Source organism: Myotis yumanensis, unplaced genomic scaffold (genome assembly GCF_028538775.1).
Source record: "Myotis yumanensis isolate MYYU_CA2020_CCGP unplaced genomic scaffold, mMyoYum1.0.hap1 SCAF_9, whole genome shotgun sequence".
NCBI lineage: Eukaryota > Metazoa > Chordata > Mammalia > Chiroptera > Vespertilionidae > Myotis > Myotis yumanensis.
Genome location: NW_027223760.1, coordinates 71,804,847 through 71,825,520, shown reverse-complemented (window position 1 = coordinate 71,825,520; position 20,674 = coordinate 71,804,847). Strand labels below are relative to the sequence as shown.

At 46.9% G+C, this 20,674-nt stretch overlaps 1 protein-coding gene and 1 pseudogene across 11 annotated transcripts in view; both read left to right on the top strand.

Moving 5' to 3' along the window:
- ATXN7L1 (ataxin 7 like 1) overlaps window positions 1-9,267 on the top strand; it is a 221,373-nt gene extending 212,106 nt beyond the window's left edge. For 8 of the 11 annotated variants that reach the window (XM_070424631.1, XM_070424625.1, XM_070424629.1 and 5 more), the window contains 3 exons: window positions 375-1,302; window positions 4,863-4,937; window positions 6,737-9,267. In XM_070424631.1, coding sequence (XP_070280732.1) covers window positions 375-1,302; window positions 4,863-4,937; window positions 6,737-6,778 — 1,045 coding nt within the window. In that variant the 3' untranslated portion in view covers window positions 6,779-9,267. The remainder of the gene's footprint in view (window positions 1-374; window positions 1,303-4,862; window positions 4,938-6,736) is intronic. The other 3 variants (XM_070424632.1, XM_070424626.1, XM_070424627.1) reach the window with 2 other exon arrangements.
- Window positions 9,268-15,337: 6,070 nt separating this feature from the next.
- LOC139017016 (eukaryotic translation initiation factor 2A pseudogene) lies at window positions 15,338-17,093 on the top strand (annotated as a pseudogene).
- Window positions 17,094-20,674: the final 3,581 nt, after the last annotated feature.

Sequence of the window (20,674 nt, the reverse complement as noted above, 5' to 3'; positions counted from 1 at the left end):
TTCTCATTAAAAACCACCTTCTTCGTTACCGAAATAAAAAGAGAAAGAGAGAGAAGAATACCGCTGGGGAAATTTACATTCTAAACCACATTCGCCTTTTTTCCGTGCACCCAAATCAGCCGGCATCCAGTAGGCAAGCACGGGAAAAAGGACCGAAAACCCCAAAGTGATTGTAAATAGGGTGCGGGATATGGCAGTGGGGGAGCCATAGGGAGGGGCCATCCTTCAGATGTTGCCATCCTTCAAGGCTTCATTGTCCATAGTCTGGTTCTCCCGGGGTTTCTCCGGAGCCCCGACGCTCACACGTAGTCGAGCCTCCGGGAATGCCAAGCCTGTTGCTCACTGTTTCTCTCTCACTCTTCTCTCACGTTTAGGAAGATCCCTCCTGCGGCAGATAGCCCCATGCCCTCGCCAGCAGCCCACATCACCACCCCTGTTCCAGCATCCGTGTTACAGCCTTTCAGCCACCCCAGTGCTGTGTATCTTCCTTCAGCTCCCATCAGCTCGAGACTCACCTCTTCTTACATCATGACATCAGCCATGCTCCCCAACGCAGCTTTTGTGACATCGCCGGACCCAAGCGCCCTCATGCCACACCCCACAGCTTTCCCTCATGTGGCCGCAACCCTCAGCATCATGGACTCAACCTTCAAGGCCCCATCCGCCGTGTCCCCGGTACCAGCCGTCATCCCTTCCCCATCCCACAAGCCATCCAAAACCAAAACCAGCAGATCCTCAAAAGTCAAAGACCTGTCTGCGCGGAGCGACGAGTCTCCAAGTAACAAAAAGAGGAAGCCGCAGTCGTCGACTTCCTCCTCGTTCTCCTTGCAGACATCCCTCCCGTCTCCCTTGTCAGGGCCCCACAAAAAGAACTGTGTTCTGAATGCCAGTTCCGCGTTGAACTCCTATCAGGCGGCTCCGCCCTATAACAGTCTGTCCGTGCACACCTCCAACAACGGGGTGAGCCCCCTCAGTGCCAAACTGGAGCCCTCAGGACGGACCTCGCTGCCCGGCGGGCCCCCGGACATAGGGAGACACCTGGGCTCCGTGGGCGGCAGTGACTCCTGTCCCCTGGCGGTGCCCTCCCTCGCGGGGGACCTCTCTCTGGCCTCACACAATGCCGTGTCTTCTCTGCCCCTCTCTTTTGACAAATCAGAAGGAAAAAAGCGTAAGAACTCGAGTTCTAGTAGCAAAGCCTGTAAAATCACTAAAATGCCTGGTATGAATAGCGTTCACAAAAAGAACCCGCCCAGCCTTCTCACACCGATGCCCGATCCCGTTAACAGCACCTCCTCCCGGCAGGTAAGGGACCCGTCCTGCCAGGGGCCTCCTGGCGCTGCCTCCTCAGCCCCAGGGGCAGCGGGAGCCGGGCAGCGCCCCTGCTTAGCCAGGTGACTGTCCCGTTGTCCCCAGAGGCCACTGCCCCTCTCTGCTGGGAGAGCAGTTACTTAACCAACACTTTCTACCCTAAGCACCGTGCAAATATTTCCTCATTTAATCCTCACAGCTACCCAGGGCGGTTGGTACTGTTGTCATCACCACCTTACAGAGGAGGAAACTGAGGCACAGAGAGACCCTGAGTTCCCCCACTCGGCTTCCACTTTCTATCTGGAGCTTCTGAGGATGATTTTGTTACAGGGTTCTGTTGCCGAGGAGTTTTATCTGATCTGTTGGAGTCCCCTTAGGAAGAGCTGCTGCCAGGCAGGTTAAATGGTGACTAGGGTCTCACCTGGGGGTGATGGCTCGTGCTTCCGGCCTCCAGGTGACTGTTCCCACTTTACCTGGCTGCCTCGATGCCCCTGCCCCCCACCCCCTTCCTGATACAACTCTTTTTTCCCAAAAGTAAAACTAACTCACAGCACCTGGCACAGAACTGTGCGATGCCACAGTACAAATAGTGGGGCGTGTTGTGAGGGAAGCTGTGGGAACGGGGCGTGGTCCAGGGAGAGTCCGTGTGTCATTCCCTCGTGTTCTGTTCACACCCTCGAGTCGAGTCTGTCTCCCAGGCTGGGGAAGCGACTTCGGAGAGCCCCCGCCCGCGCCGGACTGGTGCCATTGGGCTCAGCGGAGAGAGCAGAGCGGGTGCCAGAGGGGCGGCTCCCCGCAGACCTGCCCCCGGCCTTGCGCGCCTGCGGGGGCAGCACACAGACAGCCGCAGCCCCAGGTTCACAGCCGCAGAATGAAGTGGGCCGGACCCTGAGCCCAGCCCCATCTGGGGACAAGGACTCGGGAGAGATGAGAAGCAGTTGTTAAAAAGATGTTTTATTGCTTTGTGTCGTCTTTACATGAGACTTGTTAAAACTTCACGAAGAGAGCATCTTGAGGGGGATTCACAAATCACAAGTAAACCCTTGAGAAGCAGCAAGTTTGGGTCCCAAGCGCCAGACAAGCTGCCACCGAGGCCAAGGAGAGAGAGGGGAGGACATAGGTCGCCTCACTGGAGCCCAGCCCCTTGCACACATGTGCAGCTGCAGCAGATGTGCTTGCTGCCTTCTGGCTCCTCAGTGCCAGGGCTGCAGTGGGTGGGGGCCAGCAACCGCAGGGCCCTACGCTGAGGCTCACCCGTGGGTCAGCGCCACCTCCAGGTGCGGATGGAGGGCACAGCCAGGACTTCCGAAGATTAAATGTGCACGGAATTCCCTGGGGGTTGCAGGTTCTGAGTCAGCAGGTGGGTTGGGGGGCGGGGGAGGGGGGGAGGGGTCGCTGAGAGTTTGCATTTCTAACAGGCCACTGGTTTGCAGGCCACACCCTGAGTGGCCAGGCTATACTATCACCCATTTTAGATAAAATCCTAGCAGCTAACACTTAGGACAGTGGTTCTCAACCTTCTGGCCCTTTAAATACAGTTCCCCATGTTGTGACCCAACCATAAAATTATTTTCGTTGCTACTTCATAACCGTAATGTTGCTACTGTTATGAATCGTAATGTAAATATCTGATATGCAGGATGGTCTTAGGTGACCCCTGTGAAAGGGTCGTTCGACCACCAAAGGGGTCTCGACCCACAGGTTGAGAACCGCTGGCTTAGGAGATGGGCTCTGCTCCAAGTACTTCAGATATATTTAACACGTAGCCATTACCTTTATTACTGCCCTTTTATAGATGAGTAAACCAAGGCACAGGAAGGTTCAGCAATGTGCCCAATGTCACACAGCAAGTAAATAGTAGGGCTGGGATTTAAACCAGACAGTTTAGCCCTGGAGTCTGGGCTCTTAACCCCCAGGCCCCTAATGTGTTAGTGCAGTGCCTCTGTGTTGAGTAAATATCGCTTTGTGGACTGTTTGGTCTGCCGGACCATAGGACATGTTCAGTAAACACTGTGAACCAGTCACCACCAGGGTGAGAGGAGCAGACAAGCCTCCTCCAGCGAGGGTCCGTCAGGAAGGAAATCCGAAAAGCTGATGAGTTTAATGGCTGCCTTGGGTCTAGGTGGTACCTAGGTGCTTGTCACCAGGCCATTAAGAAAAGGCTTTGTCCAGGGTCACCACCCGTGATTTCCGAATGTTGGGGAAAAGCCTTTGGAATCTGTGTTGATTCTCTTAGGAGATTGGAAGGGGCGTGGTGTGAGATTGAGAAATTCAAGGTAAACATGTGCTTTGGGGACCAATTGAGGTTCTGTTTCATTGTATCTGATAGGTGTAAGGCCAGAATTTACCACAGAAGTATTCAATTAAACAAAAAGACTGCAAGTGTAAGGCACATGTCTTTATGCAAAGCTGAATTAATGTAGAAGGTCAGCTCTTTTCTTACATATATATGTTTTTAATTGATTTCAGAAAGGAAGGGAGAGGGAGAAAGAGATAGAAACATCAATGATGAGAGAGAATCATTGATCAGCTGCCTCCTGCATGCCCCTCACTGGGGATTGAGCCCCAACCCAGGCATGTGCCCTGACGGGGAATTGAACCATGACCTCCAGTTCATAGGATGATGCTCAACCACTGAGCCACGCCGGCCGTGTGAAGGCCGGCTCTTTATAGGCCAAAGGCGGGAGCTGCCTCTGGAACGGTACTCGCCCGAGGACCAGTCCATATGTGCCAAGGACAGTCACATGCTCCCAGGGCACTGTCCAAAGACCAGCTCAGCCTCCCATGGAAGAGGAAGCCCAGTGCCATCTTGCCATTTTTCTCAGGAACAGTAAGGTGTGCACTGTGTCTCCTGCCTGAGAAAACTGACTGAGAAAAAGACCCAAGCTTTTATCCCCCACTGGTCCTCGGGAGGCTGAGCTAGAAATAAGTGGGTCTAGAACTGAGCTCAGAGGTGGAGGAGTTTGTGTAACCCTTTGGCCACAGAAAAGCTGGCCTCTGTGGAATTAAATGCTCCCAGCGGCGGGGTGGGGGCGGAGCAGGCCTCTAGCCAGATGCCTTTGTCCTCATCCCTAAAACATCCACATTTGGGAAGCAGAATTGAGTTCCCCTCCATTATGCTTTCCCTCTGGGGTGAGAGTGGCATCCTCAAGGCACCCCCTGAAACATTTTCATTTTCTCTGCCGTTTAAAGTGGATGCCAGGGCCCTGACCGGTTTGGCTCAGTGGATAGAGCGTCGGCCTACGGACTCAAGGGTCCCAGGTTCGATTCCGGTCAAGGGCATGTACCTTGGTTGCGGGCACGTCCCCAGTGGGGAGTGTGCAGGAGGCGGCTGATCGATGTTTCTCTCTCATCGATGTTTCTAACTCTCTATCCCTCTCACTTCCTCTCTGTAAAAAATCAATAAAACATATTTTTAAAAAAATAACAAAGTAGACTCGAGGAGAATGAGCAGGTTATTACGCAGCCCTCTCCTTTCCCTGTTGACACGGGTCTCGGCGGGCCTTCCCCACGCTGGCTCACGATCTGAGTAGGGCTTCGATGGTGTCTTTCAGGTTGGGAAAAATAGCAGCCTCGCTCTGTCACAGTCCAGCCCTTCCAGCATAGCCAGCCCAGGACACAGCCGACAGGTAAGTTACAGGGGGAAGCTAAAGTGCATGAGGCCATCAGCGGGGTGGGAAGAATGTGGGTATTTGGGTCATATCCTGGTTCACATCTCATCTCCAGTTAACAGCATGGCTGTCTGGCTTCCAAAGTTAGTACTTATTAGCTGTGTGCCGTTGGGCAAGTTAGTTAACTCCTCTGTGCTTCCGTTTCCTCGCCATAAGATGGGGATTATAATGGTCCTTACCTCATAGGGCTTTTGTGAGGATTGAATTAATTTATTCAGATAAAGCCTCTAGAACAGCGGTTCTCAACCTGTGGGTCGCGACCCCTTTGGGAGTCAAACGACCCTTTCACAGGGGTTGCCTAAGATCATCAGAAAACACATATATAATTACATATTGTTTTTGTGATTAATCACTATGCTTTAATTATGTTCAAATTGTAACAATGAAATTGGGGGTCACCACAACATGAGGAACTGTATTAAAGGGTCGCAGCATTAGGAAGGTTGAGAACCACTGCTCTAGAAAATGCCCAATATAACACACACCTAATGCTATTATTATTATTAGCAGCTGTGTAATATTAGGCAGATTACTTTGAGTCTAATTTTTCTTTTTCGTCTGTTAAATGGCAAAATCAATGCCTACCCCCTAAGATTACTGTGAAAATTAAATAAGATGATGTTGACTAAAGGGCCTTGCTAGTGGCAGGTATCAGTCAGTGCTTTCTCAAGGCCTCTGGGGAGCTAGAGCTACCATTCAGAGCGTGGTTCCAAGCTGGGAATATTCAGGGTAGATATAGGAGCTTTATAAACTTGAGGTGTGAGAGTTAGTCAGTGTGTAAATAATTTTCTCCATTGGAGAGTATGTGCATCCGGGGGAGGCCAGGGAGCGCAGGGGGCGGGTTTTTGCATGCCATGCATGATTGGAAAAAATATAGCTATGGCTGCATTGTGTTGTCTTGGATATGCCGTAAGCTTTGCAGACGACAAGTTGCAATGTATTTGTCTGCATTTTGGCCTTTGGGGTTTCCTCACAAATCTGGGGTAGAATCTGGGTGAAGGTTATAGGGGAACAGTCTTTGTATCCCCAGATCAAGGAGGGTGCCTCCATTATTTTGAGTCGCTATGGCCCTGTTGGGGCCTGAGCACCTGCCACCAATCCTCTGTGCCCGGAGGCGGGGGTGGGGGTCTCATCTATGCTCAGGCAGACCTCCTGCACAGGTGGCTAGTGCGCCTGCCCGGTGCTCCGGGCCCGCCTGTGGGAACCCGAAACGCTAGCAGTCAGCCTTAAGGAATGTGATAGCAATGATAATGGCTCTCATTTGTTGAGCCCTTTCTCTGCAGGTGCTGGGCCAAACACCCTTTACATGCATTTAGACCTTTAACAAACCCTGTGAGAGACTAAATGATTATCCTCATTTTATAGATGAAGATGACTGGACTAAGAGGCTAAGTAACTTGAACCCAAAACCTCTATCTGCATAGTCTCTATGCTTCACCCATCACTCTGCCTCTTCCTTAGATAATTCCCTGTGCTGTCTGTAGGTTAGATAGGAAACATCCCAGGTGAACTAATAGAGAAAAAAAGAGAACACAGGCTTATTCTGGTCCTCTCTCCTGGAGAGAACCCCATGAGTGTCCACAGGATTCATCCCTGCATTTAGGGAGCCCTTTACAGCCATCCCCTCATTTGCTCATTGCAGCTGCCTTTGGCTGCTGTGGGAGTTGGGATGGTATCCTTTTTGTTACAGGTGAGAAATCGCACTCTGTTCTCGAATCCTCGTGGTAATCCCAAGCTTTCCTTCTTTTCTTTTCTAGAAGACCACAAACAGAACGGGCAGGATAAGGACTCTTCCATAACAAGACTATGAAGCCACTTCCAATCCAATGCCTGGCCTCCGGTCCCACCCAGGGGGCCAAGGGGCCAGGGAGTGGGCAGTGGGGGATCCACTGGGCCCGCCTGTGGCTCTGGCCTTTCTTTTTCTTTTTTTAATGACCAATGTTTAGTTTTGGAGAAAAAGAAAAAGGCAAAAGAACGTGAATTTGAGATTTACAGAAAACAATACCAGTGTTTTGTTTTTGTTGTCTTTCGTTTGCCACATGTACACATTCTTCCAAGCTCGGGGTCACTCCTCCAGCTTCTGATTCAACTACTGCACCATCGTCTTGCTCCAGCCACGAGAGCAGACAGTCGGGATGTCAGTTCCCGGTTGGCATCATCGGAAACTCGAACTTTAGCACGTGCAGTGCTCCTTTCCTTGCCCTTGCCCACCCATCCCCCCCCACCCATCCCCTCCTACCTGCCACTCACTGGGTCCCCAAGGCCATCACAAGAAGTTGCCTCTCATAAGCTCACCTCTGGACACTGTGCTGGGGAGGGGCTTTGCTGGGGAGCAGCCAATGTTTGGGGAGCAGAGAACAGAGGCAGGAGGGTGGCCGAGCGCACTCATCAGGTTTCTAGGGCGCAGCGGGTCCACTGTCCAGCTGTGCAGCTCAGAGAGGATCTACTGGGTCAGGTCTGGACCGGGCCTGGGAGGTGGCAGGAAGCAGAGAATGGGGGTAGGAGAAGCTATCCCTCAGGAGATAGTGGGGACGGGGTGGCTGTAGTCATCTGAGCTTGTTAGGAATCCAGGCTGCAAAACCCCTTCCTGGGTGCCATGTGTAAGCCCAAAGCTGGGCGAGCCAGAGAGGGAAGCACCCCCAGGAAAGGGCAGGGGACCCCAGGAAGCCACTCACGGTGCCCACAGCTGTGGACATTCTCCAGCCGCCCTCCAGGGCTGAGCAAGAGGAGAAAGAGGGAGGGAAGGAAGAATCTGGGGGAAAGCTTCCATGGAGGGCTATGTGTCAAACCCCTGGTGAGAATGAATACTAGCCCCGCCCTCCCGCCCCCTCTATCAGGGTCTGCTGGGTTATCAGAGGCCCAGCTCAGATACAGCCACCCCAGGAAAGAGTGGTAAGGCCGTGCCACCCCCTAGTGAGGAAGAGCGAAGCTGGAGCCCCGCAGCTATGAAACTGTTCACACTGGAGTTTGAAAGAAACGTCAATACTGTAAAGCTTTAATCAGGAATCAGTCCGGAAAGTAACTCACAATATAAAGTAAGTGTTCTGTGCTGTGCATCATGTAACTTGGCGAGCGATACAACGGCACAGATAGTAGGAGTGTTTTGCTTCATCCCGACATGAGAAATGAAAGCCAGTGTTGCAGCTGGACACACACCCTCATCCCCACCCTGAAGTTTCCCTTCCCATCCCCACCCCCACCCCGAAGATCAGACTACTGTTAAGTTTCAACACGGAATTGAATTTCACTAAGACGGGAGGCTAGCCGAGTGATTTGCATCAATGAAATTGCACTGACAGTGTTTCTTATAGGATTACTACAATTTTTTTAATATAAAATGAAGATTTTTTAAAAATCATGAGTTGATATTAGGTACCAGGACATCAGTTCAGATGATTTCATTTTTGTTTCTACAGTGTTAAAAGTGCACTTATATGCTGGTTTATTTACATCTTGGGAAAAAGAGACTGCAAATTGAAGGGACGATTGTTACTTTTTCTTTTTTTAAAAAAAAAAAAGGTTAAGGCAGATTTAAGACTTATAAATGTTTAAGAAATTATAAACAAGATTAGAACCTTTGAAAAGTTTAGAAGATATTCTTAAAGTAAATTTTTATAGTGTTAATTTTGTAATAATTTATGTTTTACTATATTACAGAGCTAACTGACCAGAATAGTTTCAGAAACAATATGAAACTTAGGAAAGTTTAAGCAATGTTTATATTTTTAAAATGTTCTTTGGATTATGTTTTTATTGTACATTTCTTCAGACTGAAAAGTATGTACATATCTGTTATTTTTGCACAATTTTTGTCTTGTTCAGTTTTAGACGTCTGTGTGTTGTTGTTGTTTTTTTTTAATAATTTATTTTGAGTTGTAAAACTTGCAGGAGTAAAAACAAAACGAAAAAGATCTCAGCAACAAAATAACCCTCTGATCTATAAACTCTTAACATCCAAAGAGGGAAAACGAAGGTCGAGAGATGAAGTGGCTGCTTCTACGAAATAAGGTCTGGACAGGGACTAAAGGAGCAATTCAATCACCGGCGTCAACGTTTTCGCTCTCTACATCTTGAATTGCAAGCTGGGATAGAGAGGCTCCCCACCGAATGCTGCTGACTTGGTGAAAGACTGGCTCTGACCAAGGCGAGGACATTTCTGGAAAACTGAGCAAAAAGGGAAAACCCACGGTGTTTCTTCCTTCACAGTCAACCACAGGTTTACTTTATAACAATGTATTCGAAACTCACAGCTTGAAAAAAATGGAATGCAAATAAAAGGTTTTCTTTGGTTTTGTTTTAATGGAGTTCAACTGGACCAGCCTACAAAGCACTATTCGGGTGATCCATCCCCTTTGGGTACTTCTTGTTCTGCCCACCCCACTCAACCCTCTCTCCCAGCCCCGTGACTGCACACCCCACACCCCCTCCATTTGCCTGAAGATCTCGCGATTTGTCGCCAGCCACAGAGGCTCGTAAAAGCTCTGGGTGTTAAGCATAGCGCAATGCATAGACCCGTCAGCCATAAAAACAAAGCGACTTGGATAACTTGTATGCCTTCTTTTGTATCAAAGTACCAATTGTAAATAACGCTGATCAACCTTTGTAGAGAATAGTTTATACAGCATATTCTATTATTGCTGATTCTCAGTGAACTCTTGTTTTGAAAAAAGGAGAAAAAGAAATTTTCTATTTACACCTTCTATTTTGTTATGCTGTTGGCCCATGGCACTTTAACGAAACTGTGGGTTTTACCTAGCTGGTCAGTCATGGGGTATATTAAATAACTGTTGTTGCACAGACAAGAATTTGCACCTGCTCATTTGTCCTTTCCTCCTACCGACTTCAGGACCTTTTCCGGAAGAATTTTGAAGAAAGCATGTCCGAGCATTCTAAGCAAATGCCACACTCATGGAGTGGGTTTCTCCTTTTCTACGATCCGCATTTTGTAACACTAGGTCTTTTCCTTCTTTGTCCCGCACCTCTCTGTGTTAGCACTATCAGAATCCATTCCACGCCTGTGATATTGTAAGAATAAATGTCTAAAGTAGGTGTAAATAGTAAACTCTACGGCTTACAGTTTTAAAAAGGAAAGAACAAACATGTATCTATTGATACCGCCGTGGTTCCGCACCAGGCCTGGAGACATTCTCCAGGGAGCGATTTGTTTTTTTGGCTTTTTTTTTAATTTTTTTTTTTTTTTTTTGTAACATGGCTTTGTAAATAAAATAATTTATATGTTTGTAAAACAAAGTCTTCGGGTTTTCATAAAATTTAGATTTTTGTTATTTCTTTTTTGTCTTTCGGGTGAATGTGTTTTCTCCAGGCGTGCCTTACTGCTAGGACATACATTTGAGGCATAGAAGAGAAGAGAGTGGATTCATTCGACAAATATTTATGGAACATCCTGGCTGCGGCTGCCCCTGAGCTAGGCGCTCTGTGCTTAGTGATGAGAAACAGACAGGAGTCCCAGCTGCTTTCTGCAAGCAGCTCAGTGGGAGAGACAGTAAATAAACACACGATCAAATGTGTAATTACAGATATCGGCAAATGCTATGACTCTGAGAGAAAGTAGGAGAAACTGACAAAGTGTGTGAGGGGAGTGCTGTCAGGGAGTTTTCTCTGAGGAAGTCAGCTGCTGGCACAGTGTGGAGAGAGAATCCCAGGCAGAGGTGGCCCAAGGCAGAAAAAGTTCGGTACGTTCCCAGAGCCCAGGGAAGACCCACTGTGGGCGGAGCAGGGGAGAGAAATGGACAGGAGACAAGGACAAGGTCACAAATGGCTCTCAGAGTTTGGGTTTTGTACTTAATTCAGCAGGAATCCTTTGGAGGGCTTCAGGAACATGGCATACTCTGACATGTTAAAGGTCCTTATAAAAGAAAAAAAGAAGGGATTAAAAAAGAAAGAAAGAAAGAAAAGATCCTCTAGCTGCTGTGTGGAGAATTGGATGCTCTTGCAAGAGCGGGTGAGACATGTCAGTGAGGTCCCAGGATGGCTGCTGCAGAGAGAAAGAGAAGTGAGTAGACTCGATAAGCTGAGATACATAGTAAATTGACAAGACTTGCTTAGGAATTAGATACAAGAGTAAGGGAGCGGGGTGGGTGGCAAGAGTGGAATAAGGACACATATGTAATACCTTAATCAATAAAGAAATTTTTAAAAAGAAAAGACAAAGAGTAAGGGAAAGAAGACTCCCGGGTTCTGGTAGAGCAGTGGTGTTGGGTGCAGATGCCATTTTTTCAGCTGTGGGAAGCCAGAGAAAGAACAGGCTATTTAGGGGGCCGGTGGGAGGACCATTTCATGATGATCAAAAGTTCTGTTTTGTGCATGTATGTTCATGTATGAGATTACTATGAAATGCCTTCCTGTGTCAAGAAGGCATAGTATACACATGACAGAAGCTAACAGCAGGTCTAAGTTGGAGGCATCAATTTGGGAATCGTTAGTCTATGGGTGATATTGAGAGCCACGGGTATGGATGTGATTACTTGAGAGAATGTAGGAGGAGAAGAGCAGACATTTGGAGGTTGGTAAGGTGGAAGCAGAACACTAGCCAAGAGAGGCTCTTACGATGAAGCATTCTCAAAGAGCAGAGAGAACCCAATAGGAAATGGTTCTCTGAAAGCCAGGACTGTAAGAGGTTTCAAGGAAGGAACAATCCACTGAGTCCAGTTCTGCTGTAAAATGGAAGATGTAGCCCTAGCTGGTTTGGCTCAATGGATAGAGCATCAGTCTGTGGACTGAAGGGTCCCGGGTTCAATTCCTGTCAAGGACACATGCCTGGATTGCAGGCTCCATCCCCAGTATGGGGAGTGCCGGAGGCAGCCGATCAATGATTCCCTCTCATCATTGATGTTTCTATCTCTCTCTCCCTCTCCCTTCCTCTCTGAAATCAATAAAAATACATTTAAAAAAAAAAAAAGCAAAGAGAAGTTGTGGTATCTGTGTTGTTGCTGGAGATTCCTGCTTTTAAAGAAGATAAAAGGAAGATGTAGATCGTATTATGTCTGGTTTTGCAACAGAGGCCATTGGTGACTATTCGTTTCCAAAGCTGCCAGAACAAATTACCACAGCTTTGTGGCTTAAAACTACATAAATGTATTCTCTCAGAATTCTGGAGACCCGAAGTCCAAAACCGCACAGGGCTGCATTCCGTCCGAGGGCTCTGGGGGAGAATCCTTCCTTGACTCTTCCAGTTTCTCATGCCTGCCAGCCGTCCTTGGCTTATAGATGCATCACTCCCATTTCTGCCTCCATCTTCACCTGGACGTCTACCCTGGGTTTCTCCTGGGTCTCAAACCGCCCACTGCCTTGCTCTTATGAGGTCATCTTCACTGGACTTAAGGCCAACCCTAAATCCTGGATCATCTTATCTCAGGCTTCTTAATTACATCTTTTTTCCAAATAAGTTCACACTCCCGGGTCTAAGGGTTAGGATTTGAACATATCTTTTGGGGGATTATTACTCAGCCCACCGTAGTGACCTTAGCAAAGCACGTATGATGGAGAGGTAGGAGCCAGGGCCAGGCTGGAGTGGCTGGAAGGAAATTCAGTTGTGTAGACAAATCTTAAGGAAGTTAAAAGGCACGTGGGAGTGTTGGAATTGGCTTTTATTTTTGTTTTACTGGGTTTTTGTTCTGTTTTTTTAAGATTTTTAAAAATTGATTTTTAGAGATAGAGGAAGGGAGAGGGGGAGAGAGAAGCATGCATGCTCCCTACTGCAAACTGAACCAGCAACCTGCCCAGACCTGGGATGATGCCCAACCAACTGAGCCGTACCATCTAGCGTGGATCTGGCTGTTGTTTATTTTGTTTTTCAGGGGAGATTACCGTTCTCGTGCTGGGACGGCAGAGGAGGGAAAGGTTAAAGAAGCAGGAGGAAGGACAAATTCCCCAACAAGCGAGATCCTTGAGAAGGCAAGAGCGAGGTAAACCCAAACATATGTGGAGATGTTCACCTTTTTTACTGTTAAGAAATAAACTAAAAAAAAAAAAAGGAAAAAAAAAAAAGAAATAAACTGAGGCATAGTAAAATTTCTAAGAATTTATTTGAGCATCACCAAACCAGAAGTGGTTAGGAGCACTCCACTGACAGGAGCTCAGGGAGAGACTTTTAGAGAGAAAAAGCAAAATAGGGAAATTATTGATTGGCTATAGTCAATAATCAAATGGGAAGGAAAAACATGACTCAAGGGCTTTATTTTTATTTTTGAAAGAATTAAGATGCATGTTTTGGTTTTGGTTTGCAATTTTTTTGTCTTTTGGTTCTGTCTGACTAATAAACAGAAAATGTTGATATGGATTAGATGCTCAGCAGTAAGTAGAGGACTGAATTTCTTTGCAAAAGGGGGTTAACAGAGAGCTGCTTCCAGGGTCTGCGCTCACCTTCAAAGGCTTGGAGGATGTCCCCACCAGCTCCATGCTGAGCCCAGCTTTGTGCAACATTTTAATTAATGAACTGGCATTCAAAGTAACCTTGGTGAATGGAAGCCATGAACACAAACAGATGGCTTTATAGGATAGCTGTTACCTTCCGGAGAGCCCCAGGGAGGTTTCTGGTGCTGGAAATGTTCTGTATCTTGACCTGGGAGCTTGTTAAATGAATATAATCACTGGTGAAATATTCATCAGGTTGTATACTTAAGATTCATTCATTTCACTGTGCACTTTGAAATTTAAAAGTTTACACACAGACCAAAAGGTGAATGGCAGACTGGAGTGCAATTGTCTTAGCAGAAAGAAGAAAGTTACCAAGTAGTTTGAAAAGAATACTAATGAGAAGACCATATCCCCCCCACCCCCGCCCCAACTCCCCAGAGGTAGTAGGTACAACAGAGAAGGGGGTGCAGCCATGGGTGGAAAAGAGGAAAGGGGTTGTTGAAAGTCTCACATGAGGTTGTTGGATCCCTCAGAGCTCCCTTCACCTCCCACATACAGACAAGTGGCTCCTCATCCACACCCCACCCCTTAGCAAGGGACTGAAGGGTTATTTTGGGGGGGAAATAAATGGAACACTGAGATTCTGAATTCAAGGTTACCAGGCCCAGCAGAGAAAGTTCCCTTGGGGTGAGGTGGGGGGTGGGGATGAGGCACGAGGTTGTCTCTTTTCATCATAAACTGTAGAATATTAATTTGCCACAATATCATGCTGTTTTGATATTTTAATAATTTAGAGTATAATATCAATGTTCATAATTAATGACTAAATATATGGAAGCCATTAGGTGAACTCATGTTAGCACAGTACAATGCAATGTTTGGCTCATGGCATGGCAGCTTAAAAAGTCTGGGTGCAGCCCTAGCCTGTTTAACTCAGTGGATAGAGCATCGGCCTGCGGACTAAAGGTTCCTGGGTACCCTTCCAGTCAAGGGTATGTACCTCGGGTGCAGGCTCAATTCCCGGCCAGACCTGGTCCCGGGCGTGTGCAGGAGGTAACCAATTGATGTGTCTCCCTCATATCAATGTTTTTCTCTGTCTCTCCCCGCTCCTTTCCACTCTCTCTAAAAAAAAAAAAAAAAAAAAAAAAAAAAAAAAAAAATCAATGGGAAAATATCCTTGGGTGAGGATTAGCAAAACAAAAAGACACCACAAAAGTCTGGATACAGAACCAGAGAAAAACTAAAACTGATCAAATATAAGTGATTACAGTGAATGATTGTGGAATGTACTTCCTGAAAGTAGATAAAATGGAATGACTTTGGAAGCAATCCTTCTTCACAGGAGGACTTGCCCAGCAGAGACTTGGTGCTGGTAAAACTTGGTGTGGATTACCAAACGGATTGCATTGATATCCAGGGGCTTTTTCATCCCAAACCATGTATATTTCATGTTTCCTTGGACTTCAAATTTATCTTTAGGGTGGATGTCAAAAATAATTATGTTGAGTGAGACACTAGACAAAAAAAAATTGTACCTGCTCTCTGGTTCCATTTCTATAAAATCCTAGAAAATGTAAACTAAGCTATAGTTAGAGATCTTAGGTCAGCGGTTGCCTGGTGATAGTGGCAGAGGTGGGAGGCAGGGTTAAGGAGGGATGAGTAGGAGGAACTAGAAAGGGACACAGGAAAACATTTGGGTACAGTGATGGTTATATGGATACATACTTACAACAAGAGTTCACCTTGCTCCTTAGCTGGTTTGGCTCAGTAGATAGAGCGTCAGCCTGAGGACTGAAGGGTCCCAGATTCGATTCTAGTCAAGGGCACATGCCCTGGTTGTGGGCTCAATCCTCAGTAGGGGACATGCAGGAGGCAGCCAGTCAGTGATTCTCATCATTGATGTTTCTCTCTCTCCCTTCTTCTCTGAAATTATTTTAAAAAAAGAGAGAGAAGAGAGAGTTCACCTTGCTTTCTGGGACAAGATGGTGCCATCCACACCGCTCCTAACAGCCCGAGGATCAGGACTGTACCTGGTGAAAGGACCACCACATCTCTCAAGGTAACGTGGGAAAAACTGCAAAGTCTGCTCCTTTAGTAAGGATGAGACCTTGTTTGCCTGGGGCCATGGAGAAAAAATAAATATCACCAATGTCACGAACAAGGGACTACAGTGTTCCCCACCCTACAACTTCATGATGTGGAAACTGGGACATGTTTGAAGTCTAGCATCCAGAAAAACGTGCAAAACCAGGGTCCATCCTGGTCGAAGATGAAACTATTTGTGCCTGAAATGTTAAGGATGAAGGTCACGTCTTTGAAAATAACAATTTCAATACAATTGCAAATAAATTGCATTTGCAAAGAAAATTAATCCTTTTGTATTGTCACCTGAATCCCAACCATACAAGGTGACTGTTTATGTCCCAGGTAATAAGGGTTCACCTTCATTTGTTAAATTATATCATTATCCCAACTTCGATGGACCAGCTTTAGCGAATAAAAGTTTCCTTAAGGCCGCTGAGGTTAAAATGCCAGGGAATAAAAACGTTACTGCTGTGTTGGTAATAGCTAGCACGGATGTTGATAAGACAGAAGCTCCCTGCTATGGGGAACGAACACCGCATTGCACTGCAGCAAAAGGAGAAAGTGCTGTGGTGCAAGTACCAAAAGTGGCCCGTTTATGGTGGAGTTTGGAATTCTAAGTCTGCTGAGTTTTGTGCTGTTCATGGTTTGACGCCTGCCAAAGCGACAATTTTCAACTTGAAATGTGATCCTGTGTCTGGCTTTGGAACCGGTCCTCATAACGCAGCCTACTAAGGCCCTCGCAGACATATATTAGTACTAGCCAGATGTGGAAACCTGAGTGGACAAACAGGAGTGTGGGGTGTTAAAAACGACAAACATTTCTAAACCGGTGGCCTCTGAGTCTACATATTTCACTTGGTTCCCAGATGATGAGCATGTTTTGACAACTATGTGTGCTCGCGGGTTAGGCGTTAACCATGGGTACAGACGTGGCGTGATACTGACTCTGTCTTGCACAAGTATGTGTGCCATCCAATGTGGAATGATGGCAGGTTTTTTGGCAGTCATTTGTAGGCGGACTATTTCCAGCAAAAACAGTAACTTTCCAAGCAGTTCCAAGTGGCGTACCCAGTGAAGAACCGAAAGATGCACCAGCTTATAGACCCCCAGCTTTAAACCAATCACCAAGTCCTAGCTGCATGAGAAGGAACGGCCGCAGAATATGAAACCACAGCTGGGAAATACACCATTATCCAAAACAGCCCTTAAAAATCGAAGGAAACAGGAAGCTAAGAAAGCTGCAAGGCAGGAAGCAAGAAGTGACAAGCGTCTAGATCTGGCACCTACTCCTGCCCCACGGAGCTCAACACGAAATACTATCTCCCAGCCAACTTCTGGACACCTTGAAGTAGACAAAAAAATCCAGAACCTACAGAAGAAACTGAAAGCAATCGAACAACTGAAAGAACAAGCAGCAACTGGAAAACAGGTGTGTGTGGGGGAGGGTAGAAATCAGTTGGAGAAAATTCAAAAAGAGAAAGCCCTTCTCCAGGAGCTGGAAGATTTGGAAATGGGTATTTGAAGATTCACCGACAGCAAGTTGGTTAGCAGAGATCAGTGAAAACACATCCTTTATTACGTTCACTGGTGTATTTGGAATATTCATGTGTCCACATTTAACATTCATATGTAATTTTAACCATTTTTCCAAGATTCTACATATGTGTGAAATTATTTAGTTATGCCTATTAAATTGATTTTTGCATCCTGCATCCTATATCATGTTAACATGTACTATAAAAAAGATATGCCAAACCGGTTTGGCTCAGTGGATAGAGCGTCGGCCTGCGGACTGAAAGGTGCTGGGTTCGATTCCGGTCAAGGGCATGTACCTTGGTTGCAGGCACATCCCCAGTGCGGGTGTGCAGGAGGCAGCTGGTCGATGTTTCTCTCTCATCGATGTTTCTAACTCTCTATCCATCTCCCTTCCTCTCTGTAAAAAATCAATAAAATATATTAAAAATATATATATATATGAATGTTCTAGTTAAGTTTAACAGATTGTAGGACAAATGTCATTGTTTTTTAGTAGGGGATGGTATTTACCATATAATTGAATAAAATCCTTTCTTTAAAAATTTATATAATATGTTCTTTTTTATTGAATTTATTGAGTTGACATCCTATATAATAAAGAGCTAATACAGTGGGGCCTTGACTTACGAGTTTAATTTGTTCCGTGATGGAGCTCGTAACTCAAATTACTCATATGTCAAATCATTAAAGTGAACGAGTGAGACACGTGCTACTGGGCTGATATTGTGGCGTTCACTGTGACGTTCACTGCGCCAACTAGCGGTGGGGTATCTGAAGCTGGCTCATAACACGAATTTTAGCTCGCAACTCAAAGCAAAATATCGGCCAAAAGACGGCTCGTGTCTCAAAAAACTCGTTAGTCGGGACACTCGTAAGTCAAGGCACCACTGTATGCTAATTAGACCAAACAGCAGAATGACGTCCAGATGACCTTCCAGACGAAGCTGGGGCTGCGAGGGCCAGCCAAGGCAGCCAGGCTCCGAGGGGCTTTGAGGGCTGAGTCCCTTGCACGAATTTCATGCATCGGGCATCTAGTTGGTTAATAAAATTATACAAGTTTCAGGTGTACACTTCTACAGTACACCCACTGTATATTGTATTGTGTGGTTACCACCCCACGTCAAGTGTCCTTGATCACCATTTATCCCATTTTAAATTTTAAAATAAGGGTATACCTGCCCTAGCCAGTTTGGCTCAGTGGATAGAGCGTCAGCCTGTGGACCAAAGGGTCCCGGGTTTGATTCCCGTCAAGGGCACGAACCTTGGTTGCAGGCTCCTCCCCGGCAGGCCCTGGTCAGGGCGTGTGCAGGAGGCAACCAATCCATGTGTTTCTCTCACGTTGATATTTCTCTGTCTTTCCCTCTCTCTTCCACTCTCTGAAAAGCAATGGAGAAAATATTCTTGAGTGAGGATTAAAATAAACAAACAAACAAACAAACACCTTAAATAGGTACAGTTTATTAAATATTAATAAAGCTGTTCAAAACAACAACAACATCCACCATGAAACTCCCAATAGTCAGGCCCTATCCCAAGAGATTCAGTGTCATGGCCTGGAATGGGGCCAGAGCCGGTGCTTCTTGCCTTCAGGTGGTTCTCAGGTGTGGTCCTGGTGAGAACCGTGGCACTACGCCTTTTCCTGGAGTTACCCTCCCAAACCACGGAAAGGATTCGCGGTAATAAGGACATGGAGGGCAAGGAGTTGGAGAAGGGAGAAGTGTTACAAGGATTTAGTAAACCCAAACTGGCTAAAGAGATGGCTTCAGCAGAGAATAGCTGGCTCCACTAGGGGGCATCTGGACACTTCTCTTCAGCATGATCGCCAGAGGAACTGGAGCCTGGCTGCCGGAGGGATGTCGGGGAAAGGGAGTGCTGAGCAGACAAAGATACCTGGGCTCGTAGGCATGAAAACGATCAGCAACTTGGGAAGATGTCAGCAGGGTCCAATGTGCTCTCTCCTAGGTCTGACTTTATAGGCAGAGTGAATTCGATTGTTGCCATTTCAGTGTCGTTTGAGGTTCAAAGGTCAGAGCCACTGATTCAGGACCGAGTCACTCCTGGAGAGTAAGTACAGGAAGTTCTCGAGGAGAAGACCACATGTCTAGAGCCTGCACCACTGAGCAGAAATCACTGCCTCCAGATCACCAGCACGCAGTCTCCTCTCCCTTAAGGAACTTTCCTTACATTTTTTACTCTGCTTCTCCTAAGCCACTCAGTCACAGGACACCATGACCGGGCCCCCTCTGTTTGCTGTGACTCAGGTCCTCCTCTGCTGCTTTCTGTAGCCATTACCTCTCTGCAGGGGTCCCTCTCCGTTTTAGTCCCCCTGCCACAGTCTGGCTTCTGCTTTGCGGAGCCACAGTCACTTTCCTAAGTGATCACACACATTTAGTCAACCCTTTAAGGGTCACGCAGGTAGGCGGTCATGATTTAAAGGGGGGCACTTTATTTAGGTATGCTGTTTGTGCTTCACATCAGGGAACATAAAGCAAGTCCCCAAAGGATGGACCAAAACACACGGAGGAGTAACAGCCCACATCAATAGATTTTCAGTTCTCCCCAGAACCCATCAGGAACCAGAGGCCCAAGTGGGCCCTCAGGTCCGCAGGCCCTGGAGCAACGCATCTGCTTTGTCAGCTTAGTTCTGTCACAGCTCCCCAGTCTCCAGTTAATTCTGGCACCAGGATCACTCCGGCCATGGCTCTGTGAGGAGGGCACAGCTGAAGTACCTTAGATAATGGGCCCCCGTGAACCCAGCGTAGTGCTTGCCTCCATCTGTTCTACATGTGGGGATGCCACTTGTGATTTCTTTCTTTTTAAAAAATATGTTTGTATTGATTTGAGAGAGAGAGAGGAATGTCGATCGGTTACTTCCTGTACACACCCCAGGATAAAACCTGCAACCTGGGTATGTGCCCTGACTGGGAATGAAAACAGCCACCGTTGGGTGCATGGGGCGATACTCAACCGAGCCACACCGGCCAGGGCCACGTATAATTTCTTTAAAGGATTCTGCTGCTAGCAGTTTACAAAGCACTTTCCTACATTCTTCTGAAATATCCTCCTTACAAACCTAAGCCGTGGTGCAGATCGGAGTACACAGTTTTCAAGTCACTTGAGAGAATGAGTTCCTTCCCTCCACAGAACACCTCCTCCAGACTTTGAAGACAGAGCATCTCCCAGATGCTTGGGGCCCCTCCAGAATTACACAAGTTCCTTCTGTGTTATTAGCACAGCAGGTCTTTTTTTTTTTTTTTTTTTTTTTTATTAAATATATTTTATTGATTTTTTTACAGAGAGGAAGGGAGAGAGATAGAGAGTTAGAAACATCGATGAGAGAGAAACATCGATCAGCTGCCTCCTGCACATCCCCTACTGGGGACGTGCCTGCAACCCAGGTACATGCCCTTGACCGGAATCGAACCCGGGACCCCTCAGTCCGCAGGCCGACGCTCTATCCACTGAGCCAAACCGGTTTTGGCAGCAGGTCTTATTCATTGGATCAACAAGTGCTACCGGAAAGGTGACCTGGCCCTAAGCAGGTCTGCCTAGGGCCAGCCAGTAGTGTGTGGGTTCTTGATATCGTGTAGGAAAACACTCACGAGTCCAGGTGATTTTTTTAGAGGATGTTTATTAAAGCTGGGGAGAGTAAAACAAGAAAGGACTGGGCAAGTGCACCTAGGTTGGGTTCACTAAGA